The sequence below is a fragment of the Podarcis erhardii genome (assembly GCF_964252035.2).
Source record: "Podarcis erhardii genome assembly, chromosome: 13".
Classification (NCBI taxonomy): domain Eukaryota; kingdom Metazoa; phylum Chordata; class Lepidosauria; order Squamata; family Lacertidae; genus Podarcis; species Podarcis erhardii.
Genome location: NC_138502.1, coordinates 20,367,654 through 20,395,133, shown reverse-complemented (window position 1 = coordinate 20,395,133; position 27,480 = coordinate 20,367,654). Strand labels below are relative to the sequence as shown.

At 41.1% G+C, this 27,480-nt stretch overlaps 1 protein-coding gene across 1 annotated transcript in view; it reads left to right on the top strand.

The window, feature by feature from the left end:
• Window positions 1-211: 211 nt before the first annotated feature.
• LOC309328446 (vomeronasal type-2 receptor 26-like) overlaps window positions 212-27,480 on the top strand; it is a gene marked incomplete at both ends in the record, with an annotated part of 34,074 nt that continues 6,805 nt past the window's right edge. The window contains 2 exons of the mRNA XM_081838442.1: window positions 212-358; window positions 26,409-27,098. Coding sequence (XP_081694568.1) covers window positions 212-358; window positions 26,409-27,098 — 837 coding nt within the window. The remainder of the gene's footprint in view (window positions 359-26,408; window positions 27,099-27,480) is intronic.

Genomic DNA, 27,480 nt, shown 5'->3' with positions numbered 1-27,480 from the left:
TCTCTCAGATATGAGCCCATGAAATTGGAGTTGACCAGACACAGATTCATTGCATGAGGGCAATAACACGCATTTAATTTACAGGGTTGTTGCAAGGATTGTTGGCACAATGTATGCAAATTGCTATGAACAATGTAAGCTGGTTTATAAATGCTGCTATTATTTCCCTCCATGCATCTCTCCTTAGGTCATATATGGCTCCACTCCAGTAATGAATGATAAAACCCCAGGCCTTGCCTTCTACCAGATGGTCCCTCAGGAAGCCCATCAGTATGCAGGAATTCTTTCGTTGCTCCTACATTTCAAGTGGACATGGATCGGGATCCTTATTATGGATGATGAGAATGGAGAAAGATTTGTGCAAGCTATGTTTGAAGAATTTTCCCAGAAAGGCGTCTGTTTTGCCTTCATAGAAAGAGCCCCCAAATTCATTTCCGTCAGTCAGTTTGACAATATGCTACAAAAGGGTGCAAAAATATATGACCGTATCATGGGCAGCAAAGCTAACACAGTGCTTTTCTATGGAGATTCTTATTCCATGGTGGTTCTGAGATGGTTGTTGTATCTACCAGCAATAGAGCATGTTGTAAACCAACCCAAAGGAAGAGTGTGGATAATGACAGCTCAGATGGAACTCATTTCTTTCCTCTATCAAAGGTATTGGGATACAGAAATAATCCATGGTGCTCTGTCTTTCATGATTCACTCGAATGATCCACCAGGATTCAAGGCATTTGCTCAGAGAAGAAACCCTTCCAGCACAGAAGAAGATGGGTTTATCAGAGACTTCTGGCTCCAAGTATTTGACTGTGACCTCCCAAATACTACTGTGAGTGAAGTGGATGGGAATATGTGCACTGGGAAAGAGAAGCTAGAGAGTCTTCCAGATATCTTCTTTGAGATGAGCATGACTGGTCACAGCTACAGCATCTACAATGCTGTGTACGCAGTGGCACATGCTTTGCATGCCATATCGTCTTCAAGAGCCTTGACAGAAAAAAGAGTACTGAACTTCCATAATCAAGATTCATGGCAGGTAATGGGCTCAACAACCTCACATAGCAGAGCACCATATCTGTGGCAGTTGCCAGGCCTGTCTTACTCATAGGTGCTAGGGGTGTGGGGAACCCAGGCGCCGGGCTCTCAGGGGTGCCAGGCCGAGAGTCTGGGGCCCAAGAGCTGAGTCCGGGGAAGAGCCTGCCCGTTGTTCTGAGTGCCATGGCAGGCTGTTCTGCTGCAGGCAGCTCTGCGCCGTAAGTTTGGGGGTGACCGAGCCAGCGAGATGCTGAGGCGGCTGGCCGGCTCCACCATCCTGCACGCCTGGGACTCGGCAACCTGGGGGGGCACTGGGTGGATATTTGCACCCCGGCACCGCATACGCTTAAGACAGCCCTGGCTGTTGCATCAGGCTCTTAACTTTGTAGCAAACTCTCTAACCAATTTCTCGGGCTGTTCACATCACCTCCCCATCAGTTAACAATGAAAGAGTAATCTACACTTTTGTAAGCCTCTTTTTTCTTGTCTCCAAGCTGCCTTTGAAATATTTAGAACCTTGGACTATCTAGCTCAGTCTTCTCAACGCTGATAGTTGTTCCAGAGAATTTTGGGCAGCTGTCTTTCTCAGACCTGGAGATGCCAGAGAGTGAACAGTTGCATCTTTGCATACAAAACCTGTGTTCTACTGTGTTCTAAATGTGTGCCACCACCCAAACAGTGCATATATTGCTGTGACCTTAGAGGCATTAAAATGTGATATACTGTATGTTACAAATGTGAATTAATTCTGCGCTGGGGCTCAATAATGATTTTATCTCACTCTGAATCAAACTACAATGTCAGAAAAGCTTCCCCAGTCTTTCAGTAATTTCTGCTTTTCTGAGAAAAACATATTTATGCGTTCTTATATTTATTTAGGTTTCTCTAGCTCAATGGGCTTTGCAAGAAATAAGTCTATTTACTGCTTTTGGAGCAGTAAAGTGTTATGGTTAAAGCAAGGAAGTACAGTAGTAACTTTTTTCCTATGTAAAATCCTTATTACCTTATTAAAAATTGTCCATTACTCTGCCTAACCACAGAAAACATTTCTTCTGCAGAAGGAGGCCTCCCAAGACTTACCAGGGTCAACAAACCAATGAAAAAAACTCAGATCTCCTCTTTGTGTTTCCTGAAATGCATTTCAGTTGAACACTCCCCCCCCCCGCCCCGCAACACCCTCCCTGTCCATTTTTCCAGTGTGTTCATCTTGGAACTGGTATTATTTGGTTCCTCACAGTTCCCCCAAATAGAAGAATAGTTTGAAAGCAGCTAGTATGCCCTTTCCTCTTACCTGAAAGCTTCCTGGAATGATTTAATGTAATGTAAAGGTGGGATACTCTGACTGGCAAGAGGGATCATCTGCCAAATCAGGCCCATACAAGAAGAGGTATGGACAAGTAAATGATAACTAAATGATGACATATTCCACCTGGGATATAACATGGATCAATCTAGGTGGACTGTCTGAGAACAAAGGAACACAGAACTGGAGGCTAGATGCCCCCCTCAATCAGATGCAGAGTGACGTAGAGACACAGTGCAGAGATAATGGAAGGAAGTCCATGAATAGGGAGGACATCACAGTTCTCTTCCATTAATCTTCCAGTAAGTGTGCAAGGGACGCGAGTGGGGCTGTGGGTTAAACCTAGGACTTGCCGATCAGAAGGTCGGCGGTTTAAATCCCCATGACGGGGTGAGCTCCCGTTGCTCGGTCCCTGCTCCTGCCAACCTAGCAGTTTGAAAGCACATCAAAGTGCAAGTGGATAAATAGGTACCGCTCCGGCGGGAAGGTAAATGGCATTTCCGTGCGCTGCTCTGGTTCGCCAGAAGCAGCTTAGTCATCCTGGCCACATGACCTGGAAGCTGTACGCCAGCTCCCTCGGCCAATAAAGTGACTGGACCTAATGGTCAGGGGTCCCTTGACCTTGAAGTGTGCAAGACCTAACCCCAACTTTTTCGCACCTGTATTTCAACCACAGCTGTTAGGACATTGTTGCATCTGTCTGATAGACTTTCTTGTACCTGAATCATCACATGATAATAGTATTATCACCTGAACTAAAAGTTGATTTCATTTATTGTATTTCTATGCTTCTTTTCATTCAAATGAATCTCTTTTAAAGAACAATATATTAAAATAACATAATAGAACAATGATACAAAGAATGAGTCATAGTTCTTCCCCTACCAATAGACTATAGTATAGAGCATCCTGGTGCCCTTTTCTGATCTTTTTTTTAAAAAAATAATATTTATTAAAGTTTCCAGAATAAAAAAGGAAAGATAGAAAGAAAAGAAAAATAAAGTTTACACTTAATTTCAATAACATCTTTCCAGGACTCCCCCCCTCCCCCTCTTGTATTCAATTTCCATTAAATTAATTCCACAAATTCTTACCCCAAATTTTAAAGCCTTATTATAATTATAAATAACCCATTTATTCAAAATTAATTTATCTTATTTAACCATTTCTCCTTGTATTTTTTATACTTCCCTAAGATCGACCCCAGTTCCCTTCCACGAATTCCCCTATTTTCATAAAACAAGAAAGAAAAAGAGAAAGAAGAAAGAAAAAATATGTAATTTTACAGCCTTTGGGTTCCAAATCTCCCCCCCCCCCCTTCCCCGGTTCCAATCCCCAAAGTTCATCCATCTGTCTACTGCCAGCCTGGAGAACCCACGTCCATGTCTCAGTTTCACTTTGCCGTCTTTTGATAGCTTTTAATTTCAGAAAGTCCAATCTCGGAGAAACTCTCAGAAAAGATCATTCTTCTTCCATCCAGACCTCTATGTTTAAGAGTATAACTCAAATTCTGTTTCTTGATCCTTTTAAAGTCTGGATGTCCCAAATGTTCCAACTTCGAGTTTAGTCCAGCTCTTATTCCTTAGGTTTCTTTTTCCTGTTCTGCTGCAAAAACCTTCTAATTCAGAAACTTCTTGTTCTCCACAGAGGCTTTATTTATTCAGGAACATAAACTTACGTCAAGTCCCTTCCTTTCTTCAATAGATAAATCCATTGTCTCCTTTAGTGTAGAGACCTCTGTAGACAAAATAATGCTTCGTTTTTGCAGCTTTCCCAAGAGATAACAAATCCTGCTCAATTTCATAGTATTTTTCCACTTGCTGCCACTGTTGCAATGTCCCGACCTCCCTCTAGAGGGAATATGGTAACTTAATTTCTTTCCAGATCAGACCCAAAAGTCAAATAGCTTGTTGCCTTTATTTCCACTAATTTATGTCCAAATTGTAACAAATCTAACCAGCAAAGCCATCGTAACAAAGTTCTCTTTTATTTTCCTGCTTTGACAGCTACTTTGACAGCTGTCAAAGTTTCTGTGTCTCTTCACCAGTCTCTCATAGCGGATCGTTCCCGGTTCCCGGGGGGTTGCATCTTAGTTCCCACAAACCAATCTTCTCCTCCAGCACAATTATTGTAATTTCGCTTCGTGAAGTTAATTATTTTTCAAATAAGCAAGCTCATCTCTCGATCCTAGTTGTCAAATCCTTGCGTTAAGAGATCTACAACAGGGGGGCCGGACTTCCTTTTTGCACCTCCCCCGCTCGCTCCAAATTCAAAAATCAAATTTTCCTTTTAAGTCCGATAAATTTACTCACGGGTTGTTCTTTTTAATCCAAATCCAAAATTTCCAAAGAAGAAGTCGTTGCTCTCCGCCGAATGGCATGCGGCTTCGCTAGGCAGGGGAAGCAGTGGACTCATAGCACCACACACCCCCCGTCACCCGCTCCGCAGCCTTTAAAAAGGCTCCTTTGCGGGTCGGGGGGCGCAAACGGTGCCCGCCGAGTCACCAAGTCCATGGGCATCACCGCCCATGGTTTTTGAGGGTCCGCGCGTCGCCGGCGCGGCAGGACCCAACCCCTACCCAGCAGGCTCCCTCCGGAGCTCGGAGGGAGTCCGCCATTCGGCGATGGCGCCGACCCGGAAGTCGGTGTCCTTTTCTGATCTGTTGACTTCGCTTTTTCAACCTAGCTCCACCACTTTCTGAGAGGTATTTCATTTAACAACACTGCTGGGGATGAGGTTTCCTTCAATCACAACGGGGAATTGGTAGCTGGATTTGATCTTATCAACTTGATCGCTTCTGTAAACAAATCCTTTCACAGAGTGCACATCGGGAGGACTGACCCCAAAGCTCCTCCAGAGCAAGTTTTCAGCATCAATGAGAGTGCCATAACATGGCCCAACTGGTTTAACCAGGTAGGATCCAAAAGCTGGCAGTTTGGAAAGTCTTTCAATTTTGCATGGAAACACTTGTCAATGAAAATTATTGCATTATAATGAATATCTATAAAATGTTGGTTGCTAATTGAAAGAAGCACAGTGCATATGTCACAGTACCAGAATCAAAAAGCCCCTCAGAGTTTAGGGCACATGAAGATAGATAATCCAGACTAGCATTCCTTTCCTGATCATTTATCCTACATCAAGTGTCAGTCTCTGCCTTCATTTGGATTCTCTTTGTCTTCTGTTTCCCTGTCAATTTCTCTCTCTGAAGGTTATATGACATCTGGATGAGCTTGAAGGCTGGTATTCTCTCACCAAACCCACCCTTGCCAACCTACAGCCCCTCATATCTAAATACTAGTATGGCCACTTGTAAGCAGCTGACCTAACAGATTCTATGGGATGCCTGTGTTGGGCAAGTTAGGGTCTATATGTTTCTGCCCCCATTTTATGATCTTCACTTTATTAACTGAGAAATGTTTTGGAGGGAATTGATATATATGCTACTTTATTTATTTTTATATATTCAATTATATGTCACCCGTTATCAAAGATCAATGAAACTGTGACACAGTTGCTCAAAATTGTATGCCCAGGAAGACTGAAACTAGATTGGAAGTAGAAACAAAGCAGGTACAAAAACAAGTAAATATTATACTATAGGATAAAATGAACCTGAAAGAGTACCTATGTATATATGTGAAAAGCCAAGCCACATTATACCAGTATATAATATTTATACTATTAGGTAATAGTAAAAGTGTTGTTAATAACATCGATTTGCATTTATTATCAGGTGCAAATTGTATGCTTCAAAGATTGTTTCAACCTAGAGTCAATGGTGAAACTTCCACATAGGAAGAAAATGAGGTAATAAATTTATACAGAACTGGTTGACAAAAATAAGAACTTAATTTTGTAACTTTTTTTAAAAAAAAAAAGATAAAGAAAAGTAAATCAGGCCGTAGGCTATCTAATGCTATCTGTTGAACACATTCACATATGAATGGAATGTAGTACTGTATCTCTTTAGTAAGATAAGGAAAGACCCTCCAAACCTTAAAGACTCCAAATTCCTTCTTCTCAAGGCTATGGTTCATTTTTTTTTTATTCATGGGTTAGACACAGCCTCTTTCTATCTGCACTGAGAGTTGCCGTCCTGGTTCTAGCAAGAAAGCAAAAGATGGAGAGCCGTTTTGTTGCTATGATTGTATTCCATGCCCAGTAGGGAAGATTTCAGACCAAAAAGGTAAGATTAAACTGTAAAGATTTAGAAAACATGCAGTCTTTGCTTCAGATAATTGACATGTAAAAGAGGATTGCTTTTCTTTAGTGCTTGGAATATGATGGAAATGTTTTGTTTTGAATGGCAAGGAAGAAGCCATTGAAGTGTGAAGAAACTACCGTGTGATTGAAAACCACGTCCCATTATTATAGCATTACTATATGTGTGGTCCTTGCTGTTTTTCTTTTCATATATGTGCATAAATTGTATATATTTAATGAAATATATATATTTAATGAAATATATTTTAACACCTCCATAATTCAAAAATATTTAAACAAGTGTTGCAAAATTCCACAGTACCACAATGGAATGCAGTTTGTAATTTTGAATAAATTGCATGGATTAGATTTCTGGCATGTTTGTGAAACCAAGACCATCTTTTCCTCTTCAGACAGGAATGAGTGTCAGAAATGCAAAGATGAAAACTATCCAAACAAAAACCGGAATTTCTGTATTCCTAAGATTGTAACCTTCTTGTCCTATGAAGAACCTTTGGGGCTCAGTTTAACATGTTTTGCTGTTTCCTTTGCTCTTAATACAGCTCTGGTGCTAGGAACATTTATGAAGCACCATGACACTCCCATAGTCATAGCAAACAACAGGAACCTCACTTACACTCTCCTCATCTCACTTCTGTTCTGCTTCCTTTGTGCATTGCTATTTATTGGCCAGCCTCAGAATGTGGCATGTCTCCTCCGACAAACTGCTTTTGGTGTCATCTTCTCTGTTGCTGTTTCTTGTGTGCTGGCAAAAACTATCACAGTGGTTCTGGCTTTCATGGCCACCAAACCAGGATCCAGGATGAGGAAGTGGGTGGGGAAAAGACTGGCCAACTCCATTGTTCTTTTCTGTTCTTTTGTCCAGGTAGGCATTTGTATTGTGTGGCTGGTAACTTCTCCCCCATACCCAGATGTAGACATGCACTCAATGACTGAAGAAATTGTACTAGAATGTAATGAGGGGTCTGTGATAATGTTTTGCTGTGTCCTCATCTACATGGGCTTCCTGGCTATTGTCAGCTTCACTGTGGCTTTCCTTGCCAGGAAGTTACCTGACAGTTTCAATGAAGCCAAGTTTATCACTTTCAGCATGTTGGTTTTTTGCAGTGTTTGGCTGTCCTTTATTCCCTCCTACCTGAGCACTAAAGGAAAATACATGGTAGCTGTGGAGATCTTCTCTATTTTAGCCTCCAGTGCTGGGCTTCTGGTGTGCATCTTTGCCCCAAAATGTTATATTATTTTGTTAAGGCCTGAAATGAACAATAAGGAACAGCTTGTAAGAAAGAAAAAATGAAGAATTTAAGTCTGTAATTTGATACACATCAAGGTGGAGAACCTCTGGCTTGCAGACCAGTCTTCATCCACCAGGAAGTCTAAGTCGGCCTGCCAGGCCATTTGCACAAAACTGTGCACAGCTGCCCATCAACTGATGTCACTGATGAAAATTGATTAATATTGCATAGGCTTCCCCATCCTGCAGGGAATATAATTACACAGCTTGAACAGTGTTTCATCTTTGCTATGCTGATGAGTAGAGAGGCAATATAAGTGGAAAATGGGGACTTGAAGAGGAAGACTTCCTCCCTCTTACCCTTTAAGTTATTAATCTCAGGATACATGAAGAAGGCTTGCAAAGGTTTTTGTGAATCTTCTTCACAAAGAAGAAGTCTTTAAAAAAGACCCTACCTTGTTCCGATCTTCCTTCCCTTCCAAATGAACATCTTATGAGTGCAGGAAGAGCTGGAAGAGTTGATTCCACTGCCTTTGCTTGTGCAACCAACTTCTCCTTCCCACTAATGGAGAAAGAAAGGCCACTTTCAGTAAGTCCGTCTTAAGTTCTTAGCAAAAGCACCCTTTGAAGCAGCCTCCATCCTCACCTTCAGAGGAAAATCCACTGTTTACCGTTGAATCAGAGCACGTTTCAGCCAGGTTTTCCACACATTGACGTTTGCTTCTATTCTGTGGTAAAGAGTGGGTTTTCCCAGCGGAAGCAATGGGGGAAAGGGAAAACTCCTTGGATCCGTGCCTAGAAAGCATGGGACAAGTGGAACACTGCTCTAGGATGAGCCCTAGGTCTTGATGACAGTGAACCATAGTGTGAAGAAAGTACAAAATTGGTTAATGCCTGAGCACACATGATCCTGTCTCCTCTGCTTGGGATAAGTCGCTATAAGCCTTTCATCCTTAACATTTATGCCAACTATATAGCTGGGAATTTTGACTAGATGATTGGCACAGTTTTAGTGACCCAATGTATAATTTAGCAATGCTTAAATTGCATCTTGCATGTGGTGATCTTGCAATTCAGAGTGCTGCTTTGAACCTATAAGGCCTTAAACGGTTCAGAACGGCAATACCTCAAGAACTGCCTCTCCCCATGTAATCCAACCTGGACTCTGTGTTCATCATCGGAGCTCTTTTTCATGTGCCTCTTCCACATGAGATCCAGAGGGTGGCAACATGAGAACGGAATTTTTCGCAGTGGCTCCCTGCTTGTGGAATGCTCTGCTCAGGAAATTACGTCTGGCCACCTTCATTATACACCTTTAGGCACCAGGCAAAAATGTTTCTCTATAACCAGGCATTTGGCTGAGCAATATTCTACAGCCTTTTAAGTGTGCTGGTGAGGGGCAGGGTGCTATTTTGATGTTGTTGTTTAAACTATTTACTTGTGCTTCTATCTTGTTAAAATGTTTACAAATGAATTCACTGCATTATTTATTTAATTCCATTTATGAACCACATATTTAAAACAATTACAAAGATAAAAATAATTAAAAATAATTTCATAGGTTTTGCCCCCTCAGTTTTTTGAGACCCCAGTTTCAGCTGACATTTGTGTCTGTTATTGTCAATTGATTAGTTGTTAGCTCCTTGGGTAGAATTCACATCCCTGCTTACTTTTTCTTATCAGAAGGAAAGCTTCCCTCTGGCCTGCCTCTCTGATATGCTGAGTTTTGGACTGAGCTGCACTCTGAGCTGCAGCCTTGCATTGTCTTTTCAATTCATCCATATGATCTCTTAAGTCAATCAGAGTCAACCTTCCATTAATTCTTCTTCTGCAGCAAGGTTGGGCAATATTGGGCCCACCAGTTTCTCTCATTTTCACCCAGCATGACCATTGGTCAGAGATGATGGGTGTTGTAGTCAAACAACATATGGAGGGACCTCACTAGTTATCATTGCCCCCTCTATTCTACAGTTTATTTATCTCATTTACTAGTTTCTTGCTGTTCAAGTAGCATCATCAATAAAGGTGAAGGTTGATTTACATGAACGCATGCATTGAATATAAGTTTATATTCAATCTATGAACACATGGATTGGATATAAATTTAGCTGGATGGATGGAAATGTTGGTTAACAAGAATTGAGGACAGAACTTCTTTAGCAAAATTTAAAACAGATCATTTATTCTCTAGCTCCAGATAACTGTTTATTATTTATAATGTTCTTCTCTTGCTGTATGTCATTCCAAGTCCAATTGTCCCTTGTTAGCTAAGTGGAAGAGAAAATATCTGTTTAGGCATGAAAACCAGCGCTCTCCAGCAATTCCACTGGGAAATTCCAGGGCTGAAGTAGTGATTATAATCAAAGCCTAGCAATTAATTCTGCTTCTGAAAATCCTTGAAGGCATTCAGCAGAGCTAATATCAAGGACGGGAAAAGAAGTCATAAATATACTGAATACCATTCTGAACTATGGAGAAGTGCTGAAAGCAAGCATGGATCTTCCTGTATAGTCTAAGGTGCAGAACTATCAGGAGATTAAGCTTGCATGCAAGCCAAGTGGCTTTAATCACAGAAACTCTAGATCACACTGTTATTGAAGAAAACAGGCGAATTTGGGTGTAGAGAGAAGATTTGTACTAGTACTGAAGATGTCAGTCTTGATCATCTTGCTGCTGCTATTTCTTTCTCACATGGTATGCAAGACACACATTGTTAAATGCAATGTCTGTGAGCTACAGTCTCCACTTCACAAATATCATCAGTCTGGAGACCTCATTATTGGAGGTATTGCTTCTCAGGCTCGCTTCACCGCCAGTCCAGTACGTTTTGTTGCAAAACCTCCACCAGCATTGCTTGAAGAACTTCTGTAAGGACTTACTTTCCCTTCCTTTGATTGTTTTTAATCTCCATATATTTTGTCACTGGAATGATCAGTTGCAGAGATGGAGCCTCAGAATACTGCCTCATTGGTTTAGGCTATAGAAAAAGATAATGCAATTAATATAATGTTGTGGGGAGGCTCCTATTTCTCTACAGAGAAGAATGATCAGTCCAAGCTTATTGCTTAAAATCACAAAATAGAACAGCAGAGATGGACAATGTTTAGCAAATATGCTGGGGGGGGGGAGACATACTGAATCATAAAATAAAATTAAAAGCAACAACTGGCAGTTGACACTACAGATGGTGTCATTACTACATCCAGCTCAGCCAATTATCTATGTAGATTTGAATTTCCATCCTCTTGTTTTATATTAAAAGATAGAATAAAGATAAGTGATCAAGCTTCTCCAGTAGTATATTTTACATTGTTCTCTAAAATCTGACTCCTGCCTTGGTTAGTTTCAATAAGAATGTAGCAACCCTTTTCAGGATCTTAATGAAGTAAGAAATTCATTTTTTAAAAATCTGATCAATGATTTTTCAGCCAACCAACATGATCTTTTTTCTAAAACTTTGTGTCAGAGAACAATTGAACATTCAGTGTTCAGTGTTGTCTAAAGCACACTGACACAATAATATTTTATATTGTTTATTTGTTAATCTACAGTAGAGGTCATTAATTGGAACCTACAAAGATTAGGTTGTTCCTAAAAACTTATTGATCCTCTGGACTGAGTTGTATATTTTTTAAAAAAATATATTAATGTTTAAAATAAAGATAAAATAATGACAGCCTCAAGCATAAAAAGAGAGAGAGAAAGAAGAACCAGAGTGGATAATAGGGAGGGGAGGGAAAATGAATATAATACCCTACATTAATTCATATGATGCATATTTTATAGTCAGAGTCTAAGGTATCAAGAAATCACTTTACCCTAACCTTCTGAAATATATCCTCTCCACAAACTTACCGGTAATTGGACCATTGGGGGTCTGAGTTCCATCACTGTTGTCAATTGTAAAGATTTTTTGACCCAAGCAAACCACTCAAAAGCAAATATCTGCCATTAGGGTGATGGAGAGCATCTGTGAATACCAAGGGACCCTTTTTAGCAATAATAGCCACACTCTGTGTCTTTGATGTTGCTGGTGCACATATTTGATCACCTACCCAATTCCCTTTGAATATTTCTGCCCTCAAGTCTTTTCATTTGGTGGGGGGGGGAGTTTCCTGAATTGAAGCAATATTCAGATGTTCCCTTTTCAGTAAAGCTTCAATTATTGCTCTTTTAACTGGTGACACAATGTTTTTTAACACATTGGCATTTGAGACATGAGTCCTTCGACTTTTTACATATTTCATTGATGAATTTGGGGGAGTGCATCACATTATATCACTTTGAAAAACTGCATCGCACAAACGCCTTTGAATAATGAAGACACTGCAAAACTAAGAGGGTATAAGACTTCTAACAAAACAAAAACAAAAAAATTGAAGTGCATAGACCCAAGAAATCCCAGAGCAGGGAAACCTCCCTGATGCACCAGAAATGAAATGGGGAGCCAAGGCAGGAGTTTGTTCCCGTCTGATACAGAATGCAACTCTCTTTCTAGTGTAGTGCCTAAGAATTACCAGCACATCCTGGCCTTTGCATTTGCAGTGAAGGAGATCAATGAAAACTCTCAGATCTTACCCAATCTCACGTTGGGTTTCCACATCTATGACAGCTATGTCAATGCAAGGAAGACAAATCATGCCACAATGCTGCTTTTATCCACACTGGAGAAATTTGTCCCCAACTATAGATGTTACATCCAGAATGATCTAATTGCAGTCATTGGTGGGCTGGATGCCGAAACCTCCTATCATGTGGCAACTATCTTGGATATATATAAGATTCCACAGGTAGGACACTTGTGAGCGTGTGAGCATGGAATACAGGAACTGAACTTACACTACCTTGGAGTATACATTTTGTGGATTGGAGATAGAAATGACTGCATTGGAGAAGACAGATTCTTTCCCTTACCTTCTCTGTAAATATTAAGAAAAAGAAGCAGTCTTTATGTTTCACTTGTAAGTCGCCTCTTCCCCCCCCCCCCCCGATAAGCAGCAGTGGTCCACCTGCTGAGAAACTAGTAGTGCAATAGCTCCACCCAACCCAGGCAGCAACTTCTCTTTATTTCCTATAATAAAAAGGTTCCTAAACTCTTTTAAGAAATGATATTGAGAGAGAATGAAGCTGAGAAAGGATTGTTGCCTTCAGAGCTGACCTAAGATATTTTGCCACCTGAGGAGAACCAAAACATGACACCCCCACAACCTGGGAAGAAGGTGTGAGTAAATATTTTCATCAGGAAGTAGAGGGGGAAATGTACATTGAGCACAAGGGTGGAGGAGACCAGCAGCATCTCCTATTAATTGCAATATGTCTAGAGAAATTTCTATTATGGGGAGGAATACAAACACCACAAATAAATGCATACCTACATACTAATCTTGCTATCATCCCTCCTTACCCTAATCTCTTTTTAGCTCCTATATGGCTCTGCTCCAGTAATGAATGATAAAACTCCAGGCCTTTCCTTCTACCAGGTAGCTCCTCAGGAATCTCGTCAGTCTGTGGGGATTCTCTATTTGCTTATACATTTCAAGTGGACATGGATTGGGGTCATTGTTATGGACAGTGACAATGCAGAACAGTTTGTGCAAACTGTGCTTCCATTGTTTTCTCAGCATGGTGTCTGCTTTGCCTTCTTGGAAAAAATGCCCAAATTTACTTTTGCCACCGAAGGCTATGACATGCTGGAACAGGGTACAAAGATACACGAGAAAGTGATGAGCAGTAGAGCCAATGTAGTGCTGGCCTATGGAGAATCTTATTCCATGGCATTTTTCTTATGGCTTCCATATCTATCAGATCTTGAATATGTGAAAACTAAACCCAGAGGTAAAGTGTGGATAACAACAGCCCAGCTAGAGTTCAGTTCACTGGTGTTCCAAAAGACTTGGGATACAAAAATATTCCATGGTGCTTTGGCTTTTGCAATCCACTCAAATGATGAACCAAGATTTCACCAATTTGTTAAGAACAGAAAGCCCTCCAGCACAATAGAAGATGGTTTTATCAGGGACTTCTGGCAACAGGCTTTTGCCTGTGTATTCCCAAATCCAGATGAGGGTCATGCAGAGGAGGATGTTTGCACTGAGGAAGAGCAGCTGGAGAGCCTTCCTGGATCTTTTTTTGAAAAAAGCATGACCGGCCACAGCTATAGCATCTACAATGCTGTCTATGCTGTGGCCCATGCTTTACATGCCATGTCCTTATCCAGAGTCAAATACAGAGCAGTGTTAAATACTAAAGGACAGAAGCTTCAGAAACAAGAGCTATGGAAGGTAATGCACTTAACTTCTTCATGAAAGAGAGCATTACATGGGTGTTTCAAGAAGCTTCCATCTGTGGTGAGAACTTTACATCCTAACTCATCATCTGCTCAAAGTTGCACCTTTATTGTTCCTCCCATTAGCAAAAGTGGAAGTCTATATTTCAATTTGCCTTCTCTGTTTTGCATTCATCATCCAGCTCCCCTTTGATGAAGCTTTATTTCCCTATGAAGGTGTGGGTGAGTGTGTAACACACACACACAGCGAGAGAGAGAATTTGAGGGACTGGGTAGGGACATGTTACTCGAAATATTAGATAAGGTTATCCAAGGGTATTGTTTTATTTCCTATCCTTTTTCCACTGCAAAAAAAAAAAAAAAGAAATACTAAGCCACCTTTTTGGGCAATTGATTACTTTGAATACAGTTTCTAATAACTCTACATGATGATATAACTTCATTCCCAGGAATGTTGATGCTGGGGATGAAGAGAAGATTACTGTTATAATAGACCTATTCCTGATTTTTTAAAAAGAAAAATAAGTAAGAAAGGTAATCCATACCCAGTCTACCTTATCTGGCCTATGGAGAATCTTATTCCATGGCATTTTTCTTATGGCTTCCATATCTATCAGATCTTGAATATATGAAAACTAAACCCAGAGGTAAAGTGTGGATAACAACAGCCCAGCTAGAGTTCAGTTCACTGGTGTTCCAAAAGACTTGGGATACAAAAATATTCCATGGTGCTTTGGCTTTTGCAATCCACTCAAATGATGAACCAAGATTTCACTGTGCATGTACAGTCCCTTCTACTCAAACATTTGTGTATCCCAACCAATTCTGGAACAGTTTTCTCCTCCACTCATCCCCTAAATGTTGTAGAAAAATGCTTGGTCAAATATGTCTGTCAAGTTAATTGTAATGGCACGCAGCGTTGAAATTTTGATGATGCATGTAGTATCCATGGTTTCTGTACATTTGCCGCAACGTGTGAGCAATTCTTCTATCAATCTTTTCTCACCCCCATACTGTTTCTGCTGTTAGTTGGAGAGAAAATTGTGTTGCAGCCTTGCCTAAACTATTGCCTTTCCCTTTCCAATTTAGTTCCATGGTTTTCTGAAAAATGTCTTATTTAACAGTAGTGCTGGAGACAAGGTTTCTTTCAACCACAACGGGGAATTAATAGCTGGGTTTGATATTATCAACTTGATTGTTTCTTCAAACCAATCCTTTCACAGAGTAAAAGTTGGGAGGATGGGTCCTCAGGGTCCTCCAGAACAAGCATTTTCCATCAATGAGGATGCCATAACATGGCACAACTGGTTTAACCAGGTAGGATCCAATTGTAGGCACTTTAGAAAGACTTCCAGTTTTTAATGAGTATTTCCTTGGTATTGATACAAAAATTAATTTCATATAACAGCAAAAGTCCCCTATAAAAATCTTGCTTTTCAAAGGCATGAAGACATTAGGACCCACATATTTTTTGCCCTTTGTTGCTTTATTTAGTGAGAAATATTTAAATTAGAATTTGATTACATTATTGCTAATTGAATATAAACCCACACTTGATTTTCTACATTCAGCCAACCTCCTTCCATTCAACTAAACTTGAAGATAAAGATAAAATCTTGTTTAGTTAATGTTTAACTGCAGCTCAGATATATCTATTTCCTGCGTCTGCTGGCAATATCTGCTCGGAAACTAAATCTATGGCACAAAGCTAAAATTTAAATGTGTTGCTCCACCCACTTTTACCTCTGGCTTCACCCACAACTGGCATGAGACTCTTGATAGGCTGCCCAGAAGTAAATATGGTCCTCAAGCACTCTTTACTTAGTGTCTACTTGAAATATAAAATCATTTGATATAACTGCATTTAGTGTTTTCACTAAAGAAACATAATCACAAAACCACTAGTTAAGTGGTTACAGAAAAACCATATCTAACAAAAAAATGCATAAAAACATGCATGAGACTTGTTGGCATCAGGTCTCTGAACTGATGCATAATAAAGAAATTCAAAGTTTTACTGAAATGCCTTGTTACTTAAGAATATTCAGAAATGTCCCAGAAATTTAATGATGCCAAGTTTATTATTCACCAGATTATCACTGATCTCTTTTATTTGTGGATTAGACACAGCCTGTCTCTCTTTGTACGGGGAGTTGCCAACCTGGTTCTAGCCAGAAAATGAAAGAGGGGAAGCCATTTTGCTGTTACGATTGCACCCCATGTCCAGAGGGGAAGATTTCAGAGCACGAAGGTATGAAAATATTATAATGCAGCATGGCTGTTGTTCAGTGGAAGATTGGAATAAAACAATGTAATGAGTAGAGGATTACTGTTCATCCATGTATGACGTGTGATTGAAATGCTGATGGAGGAGGATCTTGGATGAAGCTGCTGAATGTAGAAGTTTCTGGGTTGTATAGTAATCCAAAGGAAGCCAAGTATCAGACATTAAGGGGCAAATGTAATGCAAGAATGTCAGAATGGGAGGATTCAGAACTGAGGGAGAATGCCAAGACTCAGAACCCCAAAAAGTGCCAGAAATCAGGAACATCACTGTGGAGACAGGATGCCTATTATAGTGCTTTCTGTTTTGATGGAACCAGTAGCCAGCCTGGATGTGTGGGACCAGTTGAGACTCTGAGAATACTCCAGTGACAAATCATGTCAGAGTTAAATGGCTGGGCAGGGTTGACACTTAACACTAAGCAATCATTTGATAAACTATTGTTATTATGAAACTACTTTTTAAAATGAAGATCATGGCTTAGTTTTTTTTTGGGGGGGGGAGTTCAGTTCCCACTTCTTTTCAAGAAATGAAACCACTTCCTCTCAGCTTATCGACTGGAGGCTGGGATGTTAAAATAATAGCAGAGGGGGCCAGTTGTGTCATTTAGCAGCAATTTCTACCATGTTCATGAGATGAAACCATATTTTTCTTTTCTTCAGACATGCAGGACTGCCATCAATGTGCAGAGAAAGATTATCCAAGCAAGAATCAAGATTTCTGCATACCAAAAACTGTAACCTTTTTGTCTCATGAAGAGCCTTTAGGCATCAGTTTAATATCTCTTGCACTTTCCTTTGCTTTGACCACAGTTTTGGTGGTAGGAACATTTATGAAGCACCATGACACCCCCATTGTCATTGCCAACAACAGGGGTCTCACCTACACTCTCCTCCTCTCCCTCCTGCTCTGCTTCCTTTCTGCTTTGTTGTTTATTGGAAAGCCACAGAAAGTGACCTGTCTCCTCCGACAAACTGCTTTTGGCATCATCTTCTCAGTGGCTGTATCATGTGTGCTGTCAAAAACCATCATAGTGGTTCTGGCTTTCATGGCCACCAAGCCAGGATCTAAGATGAGGAAGTGGGTGGGGAAGAGACTAGGCAACTCCATTGTTCTCTTCTGCTCTTTTGTTCAGGCAGTCATTTGTATTGTGTGGTGGGCAACTGCTCCACCATTCCCACATACTGATATGAGTTCATTGACTTATGAAATTGTGTTAGAATGTAATGAGGGCTCAGCTCCAATGTTTTGCTGTGTCCTGAGCTACATGGGTTTTCTGGCTGTTGTGAGCTTCACTGTGGCATTCCTTGCCAGGAAGTTGCCTGATAGTTTCAATGAAGCAAAATTCATCGCTTTTAGCATGTTAGTGTTTTGTAGTGTTTGGTTGTCATTTGTTCCAACCTACCTGAGCACCAAGGGAAAATACATGGTAGCTGTGGAGATCTTTTCTATTTTAGCCTCTAGTGCCGGGTTGCTGGGTTTCATCTTTTTCCCTAAATATTATATAATTGTGCTAAAGCCTGAATTAAACAACAGGGAACAGCTGATAAGGAAAAAAAGATAAAAGAATTTGGGCATATATGTCCTCTACTATAATTAAACTTCCATTATTCCATGTGATTGCAAACTTGAAATTTCAAGTGGCTTTCAGTTTCAGAGCAAAACAGTGGTTTCTGCATAATCAGGAGACCAAGTAGGGAATTTGTAAATAAAAAAATTAAAGCTATTATTTTAAAAGACAAAAATATTTGACAAACACTTTTTAGCTTCTAGGGTTAAGGGCATGTCATGGAAGGCATAGAGGACAAGCAATTCAGTAAAACAGACAACAACTTTATTGTCTTCGTAGGTAAGATTAGAACAGGCTTCCTCAACCTCGGCCCTCCAGATGTTTTGAGACTACAATTCCCATCATCCCTGATCACTGGTCCTGCTAGCAAGGGATCATGGGAGTTGTAGTCCCAAAACACCTGGAAGGCTGAGATTGAGGAAGCCTGGACTAGAACATCAGCAAAAATTAAGTCCAGTGTTGCCTAGTGACTTCACTGCATGATGACATTATCAATGCAGAAAGTAAGTATAAGAAAATTAAGTACATAAAGTTAAGGGCCTTGCTGAATCAGGGGAAAGGTCCATTTAGTGCACCATTTTGTTTTCACAGTGGCCAACCCTTATGTACAAAATATCCATTTAATAGGGCTCTCCCAGTTTGTTTTGGGCCCCAAACATCAAGCAGGCCACACGCTGGATTTGATCTTTGGCGCAGGTATAGATGTGATCATGTCTCCTTCAATGAAGGTGCCATGGTCTGATCACTACGCTCTGAAAGCCAGGATTGACTTTCCACCCCCACCCTGCTTAGGTGGCGATCCGATTTGGGATTGCCCGCAGAGGCAGATGGACCCTGATAGATTCCGTCAAGCCTTGCAGGACCTCCCCCCCCCCCGGCGACTCATTGACTTATCTTGTTGAGGGCTGGAATATCTGGCTCCTGGCGGCCATCGATGAGATCGCACCTAAGCGCCCTCTGCGACCCCACAGAAAATGGGCACCCTGGTTTACCAAAAAGCTCTAAAAAATGAAGTGAGACCTCAGACTGCTAGAGCGAGTATGACAGGGTGCCTGCGACAGAGCTTCAAGAACATCTTATAGGGTCTTTATGAAAACCTATGAGATGGCAGTGAAAGCCACTAAGAAGTCTTATTTCGTGGCCTCCATTGCATCCGCTAGCTCTCACCCAGCGCAATTATTTAGTATAATTAGGTCTTTAACATCCCTGGAGGGACAGCCAAATTTAAATAACAATTTAACACACAGCTGTGAGGCATTTGCGAGCTTTATTGCGGAGAAGGTCCTGTTGCTCCACCGTGACTTCCCTGCCAATTTGGATGCAATAATGGAACTGGAGGCCCCTCTACCGTCCTCGGGTCCAGTATTGGACCACTTTGACTGGATAGCCCCAGCCAATGTGGACAGACTCCTCTGAGCTGGAAAGCCCACAACCTGTCCTCTTGACCCGTGCCCGTCCTGGCTGATTAGAGCGTGTCCAGACAAGGTGCGTGCCCCCCTAGGGGATATCATCAGTTTGTCCCTTGGCACCGGGAAATTCCCAGGGGAATTGAAGGAGGCAGTGGTGCACCCGCTCTTAAAGAAAACATCATTAGATCCTTTAGATCTATCCAATTACCGCCCGGTATCGAATCTTCCCTTCCTGGGTAAGGTGACTGAAAGAGCGGTTGCTGAACACCTGGTGTTTCCTGCTTGGCAGGGGGTTGGACTCGATGGCCCTTGTGGTCTCTTCCAAGTCTATGATTCTATGGTGGGTTTCTGGATGAAACATCGGCTCTGGATCCATTTCAATCTGGCTTCCGCTCTGGTCATGGGACCGAGACAGCTCTGGTCATCCTAACAGATGATCTCCTTAGGCAGCTGGATCAAGGTGGGTCGGGGCTGCTGATTCTTTTAGACCTGGTCGATCACGAACTCCTGGACCACCGCCTTGCTGATGTGGGGATCCAGGGCACAGTCCTTCAATGGCTGTGCTCATTTCTCTCTGGTCGGGGACAGAGGGTGGCGCTTGGGGGGTAACTGTCGTCGCACCACTCCTTGGTGTGTGGAGTGCCGCAGGGTGCGATACTCTCCCCAATGCTTTTCAATATCTATGTGCCCCCTTGCCCAGCTTGTCCGGAGTTTTGGATAGGGCTGCCATCAGTATGCTGATGACACCCAACTATATCTGTTGATGGATGGCCATCCTGACTCAGCCCCAGACACACTGATCAGATGTTTGGAAGCTGTGGCTGGATGGTTACGTGGGAGCTGGTTGAAGTTAAATCCTTCGAAGACAGAGGTCCTTTGGCCGGGTCGGGACGATATGGGATGGGGGGGCAACTCCCATATCTTGCGGGGGCACAATTAGTGCCAGCACAGTCTGTTAAGAGTTTGGGTGTAATCTTCAACACCTCCTTTTCCATGGAGGCATAGATTGCAGCTACAACAAAGGCGGCATTTTTTCATCTCCGCTAAGCTAAGCAGTTGGCTCCTTACCTCTCTCGCCCTGACCTAGCCACTGTGATCCACGCAACGGTCACATCCAGACTGGATTATTGTAACTCGCTCTACTTGGGGCTGCCCTTGAGACTGACCCAGAAACTCCAGCGGGTGCAGAATGCCGCGGCAAGACTCCTTACCAGGTCCTCACTGCGGGATCATATTCACCCAGTGCTATACCAGCTGCACTGGCTCCCGGTGGAGTACAGGATCAGGTTTAAGGTGCTGGTTTTAACCTTTAAAGCCCTATATGGCCTAGGACCCTCATATGTACGGGACCGCCTCTCCTGGTATGTCCCACGGAGGACCGTACAGTCTTCAAACAAAAACACCTTGGAGGTCCCAGGCCACAGAGAGGTTAGGCTGGCCTCAACCAGAGCCAGGGCTTTTTTGGCTGTGGCTCCGATCTGTGGAACGCTCTGTCACAAGAGACTAGGGCCCTGCGGGACTTGAAATCTTTCCACAGGGCCTGCAAGACAGAGCTGTTCCACCAGGCCTTTGGCCAAGGCACAGCCTGATCCCCTCCTTTGGTAATTCTTCACAGAACTCTAGCCCAGTGGTTGCCATCAATTTGATTTGAACTGATTTTATAATGAATTGATTTTAGATTGCTGTATTATTTTACTGTTGTTAGCCACTCTGAGCTCGGCTTTGGCTGGGGAGGGCAGCATATAAATAAAATTATTTTTTATTATTATTATTATTATTATTATTATTATTATTATTATTATATTATTATTATTATTATTATTATTATTATTATTATTATTATTATTATTATTATTATTAATAGAGGTTTTAAAAGCTTTTAAGGAAATGGGCAGGAGCAAAAATGGGTCGCGTTGAGGAATTCTGATTGTGGCAGGAAGTACAATATACCCTGAGTATAAAAATTAAAGAAACACAGCTATCTAAATTTATACTGATAACAAGTGGGACTGAAAGAACCATTTCCTTGTAGGGTGCATGGATTGTGATTTGAGCAGTCTATGGCAACTTTTCATTTTACTGATTGTCAAGGACATTTTGTTGAGCCTTATTATCGAACATGCTAATTTCATTTGTAATTATTCCTATGGTGCTTTTTTTTTTTTTTTTTTGCTGTGGGTCTCTTATATTGACTAAGGCATTGAGCATGTACCCAGCATCAGGTAGCTCCCTTGTTACTTGATAGGAACCTGGTGGGGTCAAACCTGCATTGGGGAGTCACCTCCAACACAGATTGGATGCCACAACCCCACACAGGCCACCACTGGGAGAGGTGTACTGGCCCATCGGTCCCCCAGTGGACTCCCAGAGCCATTGCTCCTGGACCCCTCTGACAGGGTAGCCCTGTGACTAAGAATCCAGCCCAATGCCATATCTTCCAAAGTTGTGATGATTGCTATGATGAAAGCGAAAACCTGTACATGTATATGGATTGTGATTAGAGCAGCCTAGGGCAACTTTTCATTCTACAGGTTACCATTGTCAAGAACAAATGGTGAGATGACCAGCCTTATTATCAAACATGTTAATTTTGTCTGCAGTTGTAGAATACAGCAATGCCTGGTGTGGCCCCCCCATGGATCTCTATATGTGTGGGAAAGAACATTTCATTCCAGATGTTGCAAACATGTTTCTTCACCAATTTCCACAAGAAATACCCAGATTTGAACAGGTGATTACCTTCGTCTATAATTATCAAAACCAGTTAATTATACTGGATTGTCCAACCTCTTGTGGAATTTCAGTAGCCACAAGCAAAACTAATAGGAGAGGCTGTGAAGGATGTTATAAAGAAACCCAGCACTGTTTAGAGCAAGAGAGGGGAACTGGGAGAATCTGTGTGTAGATTTAAAATCTGCCCTTTTACTTATGATGGTTGTTTTAGTGGCCCTGCTGCTGGTGCTGTTTCCTCACATGGCATTAATAGCTCACATTGTTAAATGCAGGGATTGGTACCTACACCGTCCACTTCACATGTATCATCAGTCAGGAAATTTCATCATTGGACACATTGCTTCTTATGGTGGTTTCATTTCCAGTTCAGCACTATTCACTGAAGAACCCCCACCAGCATTGCCTGAAGAGTTTGCGTAAGAACTTGATCTATTTCATTTATTTTGTTGTTAACAAATTGTACATACATAAATAATAAAACATGACAAGACTAACAAAAAAATGGAACACTAAACATATTATTTTAGAGTACATAATAATGAGATGATTACAGTAAACCAGTAAAACGAGTTCCTTAGTAAATCAGCTTTGAAAACACAAAAATTATAGGGGTGGGCTAATGAGTAATGCCATATTGCAACATATATATTATAGATATATCTCATCTGTATGTACCTTTGTTCCAGCAAAGAGATTTACTGTTCTAGTTGCATCTTTTGTATCCTGTATAAAGCATATGCTTTATTTAACTTTCTGGATGTATCATTGTCTGTTTAGTACCCATTTTGAGGAAGTCCTGGTTAGTAAAGCTTTAAATCATATTTATGGCTCTGGACAATTTTTATTTGAAAAGGATTCAGTTTTTATGTATCCAATATTAATATCTGCAATAGATCAGTGAGACCTTTCCTTGTCCTGCTCACTAAGAGTCTCTTTAAACTGAAGTTGCTGGGGTAGAATCCAGAAATATCTGGAAACAAAGGATATACCCCATGCCAGTCAAGTATCCCTATTTTCTGAGACATTCAGTGAATTACAGAAGCAATCCCGAATTCTGATTTCATCAGAGAATATCCTGTTTTCCCTCCACCGATAATGGGAGAAAGATGAGCTGGCGCTTGCCACTTGCACTTGCACTTAGCAGAGGGACCTTCATGAAATGGAACTTTTGTGTGTAGTCAAAACAAAAAAAATCCTTCCAGTAGCACCTTAAAGACCAACTAAGTTAGTTCTTGGTATGAGCTTTCGTGTGCATGCACACTTCTTCAGATACTTCTTCAGGTATCTGAAGAAGTGTGCATGCACACGAAAGCTCATACCAAGAACTAACTTAGTTGGTCTTTAAGGTGCTACTGGAAGGAATTTTTTTGTTTTGACTATGACAGACCAACACGGCTACCTATCTGTAACTGGAACTTTTGTGTGTAGGAGAGACAGTTCCCTGCAGGAGCAGAGGCAGCAGACACATGCCATGCTCTCACTTGCCCCTCTCTGCCACTGTCCAAGCCATTGCTGCTGTCATGGCGGTGTGATGTGCAGGAGGGGAGGAAGAATGAAGAGGGAAGAGAGCAAGCAGCTTCCAGGTAGGGGCTGTGACAGGAGAGGCAGCCAGCTGATTCACACATCTTTTGGTGCCATTCTCCTGCGTGAGCCAGCCAACGAGCCAGCTAACATGCATCCTGATTTTCTGTTGGAAAAGGTTGGAGGGTATGTGTGCCCAGTTTAGCCTTCCCCAAAATCCACAACTGATTTTTTAAGGGTAGTGCTCATTGGCAATTTAGGGAAATGAACTACATCTCAGTGCTACCATCAGCCAAAGAATTTTCATGGATCCAAATTCATAATCCTGGCAGCCCTTTCTCTGTAAAAGTCATGTAACCTGAATTTTGACTTTTTGGAAACATCATTCTCCTCATATCAGAGGAGATTTATAATTTCCATTATTCAGATGTAACCTATTTTATTTATGTCACCTGATATACAAAGCAATAATCCTTCAGTTTACAAATGTCGTCACCACCACCATCACTTTCTTGTGTTCCTAATGCATGATATTAAAAAGATTATTTCTTTTTGATTTTCATTTTGTTCTGCAGCTTATTTTCAGTGAAAGCATCTTCACAAAATGCTTGATGTGTTTCATGGTTGGTGCTTCTTGTTTCCATTATCTTTGCATAGGCCACCTTAAACTAAAGACTGCCTTCAAAATATTTTAATAATAATGAGATACAGATGCAGAAAGTAAAGTAAATCCCATAGTGTTCTTTGGGTTTGCTTAAAGGTAATTCTGCACAGAATCTCAATCTTAAAATGTTATACCAATGCTTATGGGATTGAGCACCAATGGATTCAAAGGGATTGCTTTGGAATTACCTTTTAGGTTGTGCAACAGGTGTAGAACACTCTTCTGATAAGGTACACTATTCTTATTCTAGAGTGGTGCCCAAGAGTTACCAGCTCATCCTAGCCTTGACATTTGCAGTAAAGGAAATCAATGAAAACCCTCAGTTATTACCAAATATCACCTTGGGCTTCAACATCTATGACAGCTATGCTGATGCAAGAAAAACATATCATGCCACAATGCTACTTTCATTCACACTGGAGAAATTTTTACCCAACTATATATGTAGCATCCAAAATAATCTGACAGCTGTCATCGGTGGTCTGGATGCACAAATCTCCCTTCATGTGGCAACTATCTTGGATATTTATAAGATTCCACAGGTAGGACATCTGTGCCTGGTTTTCTGTGGGGAATATTAAAAATTCATACTATTTTCATTCTTTCTTGCAGATTGTATTTTATAGTTTAGAGACAGAAATACATACATTGGGAATAATCAGATCAACCATTATCTTTCTTTGCTTCTTTTGCAAAGCACACTGAGACTAAGAAAAAATATATTCATAGTTCATTTGCAAATCAGAAAAACCACATGACATTCATAAAGTTTAACTGCAAATCAGTACTACATTTACATGGGTAGTCAAAGATCTGGAAACAGACAGCATGTCTTTCATTATTGCAGGCCATGCTCAAATGGACATCTTATTCATTGTTTCCAATGTGCCAAGTTGTTAATTCTTTGTGTATATTGCTGACATCCAATAATAATGAATGGGGTATCATGTGAGCCAATTGTTCGTGCCAACCATAGACTGACCATTTTGAAGACTGGGAAGCAGACCCATTCATAAAGTGGAGGTTAATTTTCACCGAAGTAACACCAAAATAGTTCAAAACATAATTAAGGGCTCATCTACACTTATCGTTGTTCCATATTTCTATGCACAGGTCTGGGCTTTCTAGGTCTGTGTCTGAGAGCTTGTTTCCCGATAAAAACATGCTCTTTACTCAAAGAAACTGGGAATCCATGGAATCCATGGAAAAAGCACTTTGCTGTTGGCTCTAATTCAGCTGTAAATATTGAGTTTTTCTTGAGCAAGTGGGCGGGGGGGGGGGAGTGCTTGGACACAGACCAGGAAAGTGTGGACCTCTGCCTAGAAAGTGTGGGGCAAAAGTTAAATATGGATAAGTTCTACCTGTTTGAGGAGAGAACCTTATCCTGAAGGCAGTGGAGGTTGAGCACCAGAGTTTTCCTTCTCCTAGATGGGCTACCTCCCCAGGTTGATGGGTTACATCTGCCTCTCACTTCCCTCTACACCATGTGAGGAAACCACCTTCTCAACTGTTAGACCCACTATTGGTCTTGTCCATTCAATGCACCAGAGCCTGTTGTTACATTTAAGACCAACAATAATAAATTATTTTAATATATTAGTAGCAGGAGACTATCTTGGGAAGCAGGCAGATGCTTGGATGACTAGAGAGTCAAAGGTGTGCTAAAGTAGGATAAGGAAATTGTAGAGAAACTGAATGAATTCTTTGCAACTGTCTTCAACAGAGGAAGATATAGAGCAGATCCTCAATAATCAAATCACTGATGAGAGAGGCCTTACTCAGAACTAGCATGGCATTCAGCAACAGCAGCCTTAGACTCTAGGGCTGGCTGTTAGGACAACCACAATTCCCTAGGTTGAAGTTGGGGCTGGCACTAACTGCTTGTGCCCAACCTGTCCCACACCCCACACCACAAATCCCGCTGCATAGAACCACTTACGGTTATAATTATCTTTCCTAACCATTTCTATTTAGCTAATATATGGCCCCGCTCCAGTGATGAATGATAAAACCCCACGGATTCCTTTCTATCAGATGGCACCCCAGGAAGACCACCAGTTTGCAGGAATTCTCTCTTTACTTCTGTATTTCAGGTGGACATGGATTGGGATCACTGTGATGGATAATGACAATGGAGAAAGTTTTGTACAAAACGTGCTCCCACTCTTCTCCCAGAGTGGCATCTGTTTTGCCTTTATAGAAAGAGTCCCCAAACATAGTTTTCTCATTGATGGTCTTGCCATGATGGAACAGGGGGCAAACATACATGATAAAGTGATGAGCAGCAACGCCAATGTAGTGGTAGTCTATGGAGAAGCTTATTCCTTTGTATTTTTTAGATGGTTTCCATATCTATCAAAATTAGAGCAAATGTCAAATAATGTAAAAAGTAAAGTATGGATAACCACAGCTCAAATGGAGTTCATTTCATTGACCTTTCAGCGGGATTGGGATGCAACTATATTCAATGGTGCTATAGCCTTCAGAATTCATTCCAATAATCTACCAGGATTTCATCAATACATTGAGGGCAGAAACCCTTTCAATGCAGAAGATGATGATTTCATCTGGGATTTCTGGCAACATGCCTTTGGCTGTGTATTTCCCCATCGCATTCTGGATGAAGTGGTGGGGGATATCTGCACAGGAATGGAGAAGGTAGAGAACCTTCCTGCATCTCTCTTTGAAATGACAGTGCAAGGTCAAAGCTACAGCATCTACAATGCTGTCTTTGCCTTGGCCCATGCTTTACATGCCATGTCCTTAGCAAGACTCAAACATTCACAAATGATGAATAGAAGAAGGCAAAAGCTTTGGAAACAACAATTTTGGCAGGTAAAGGAGTAAACCAACCCAAGTGGGTGTTACATTCTTTCCAACTCTTCCTCTACGGACATTTTCCTCTTCCTTCTTTTCCAGGCAACTAGAAAGTAGAGATAAGCCCTATTCAGTCAGGCATTCTGATGTCCTCTTTGAGGTCTGTGAAATCAATGTATGAATTATTTACAGAGGGATAATCATATCATTCTGTTGCAGCATGTAATGATAGTATTGCTGATTTATGTAGTAACATTTCATGAAATATTTTTGATGAGTACATCAAAGGATGAGTACATATCCCCTCCATTTTATTATTTGAAATTGAAATTATTTGAAATTGCCCACAGCATTATTCTACTGGTAGCATTAGAATGGGGATGGCAAATCTTTTTTTTCT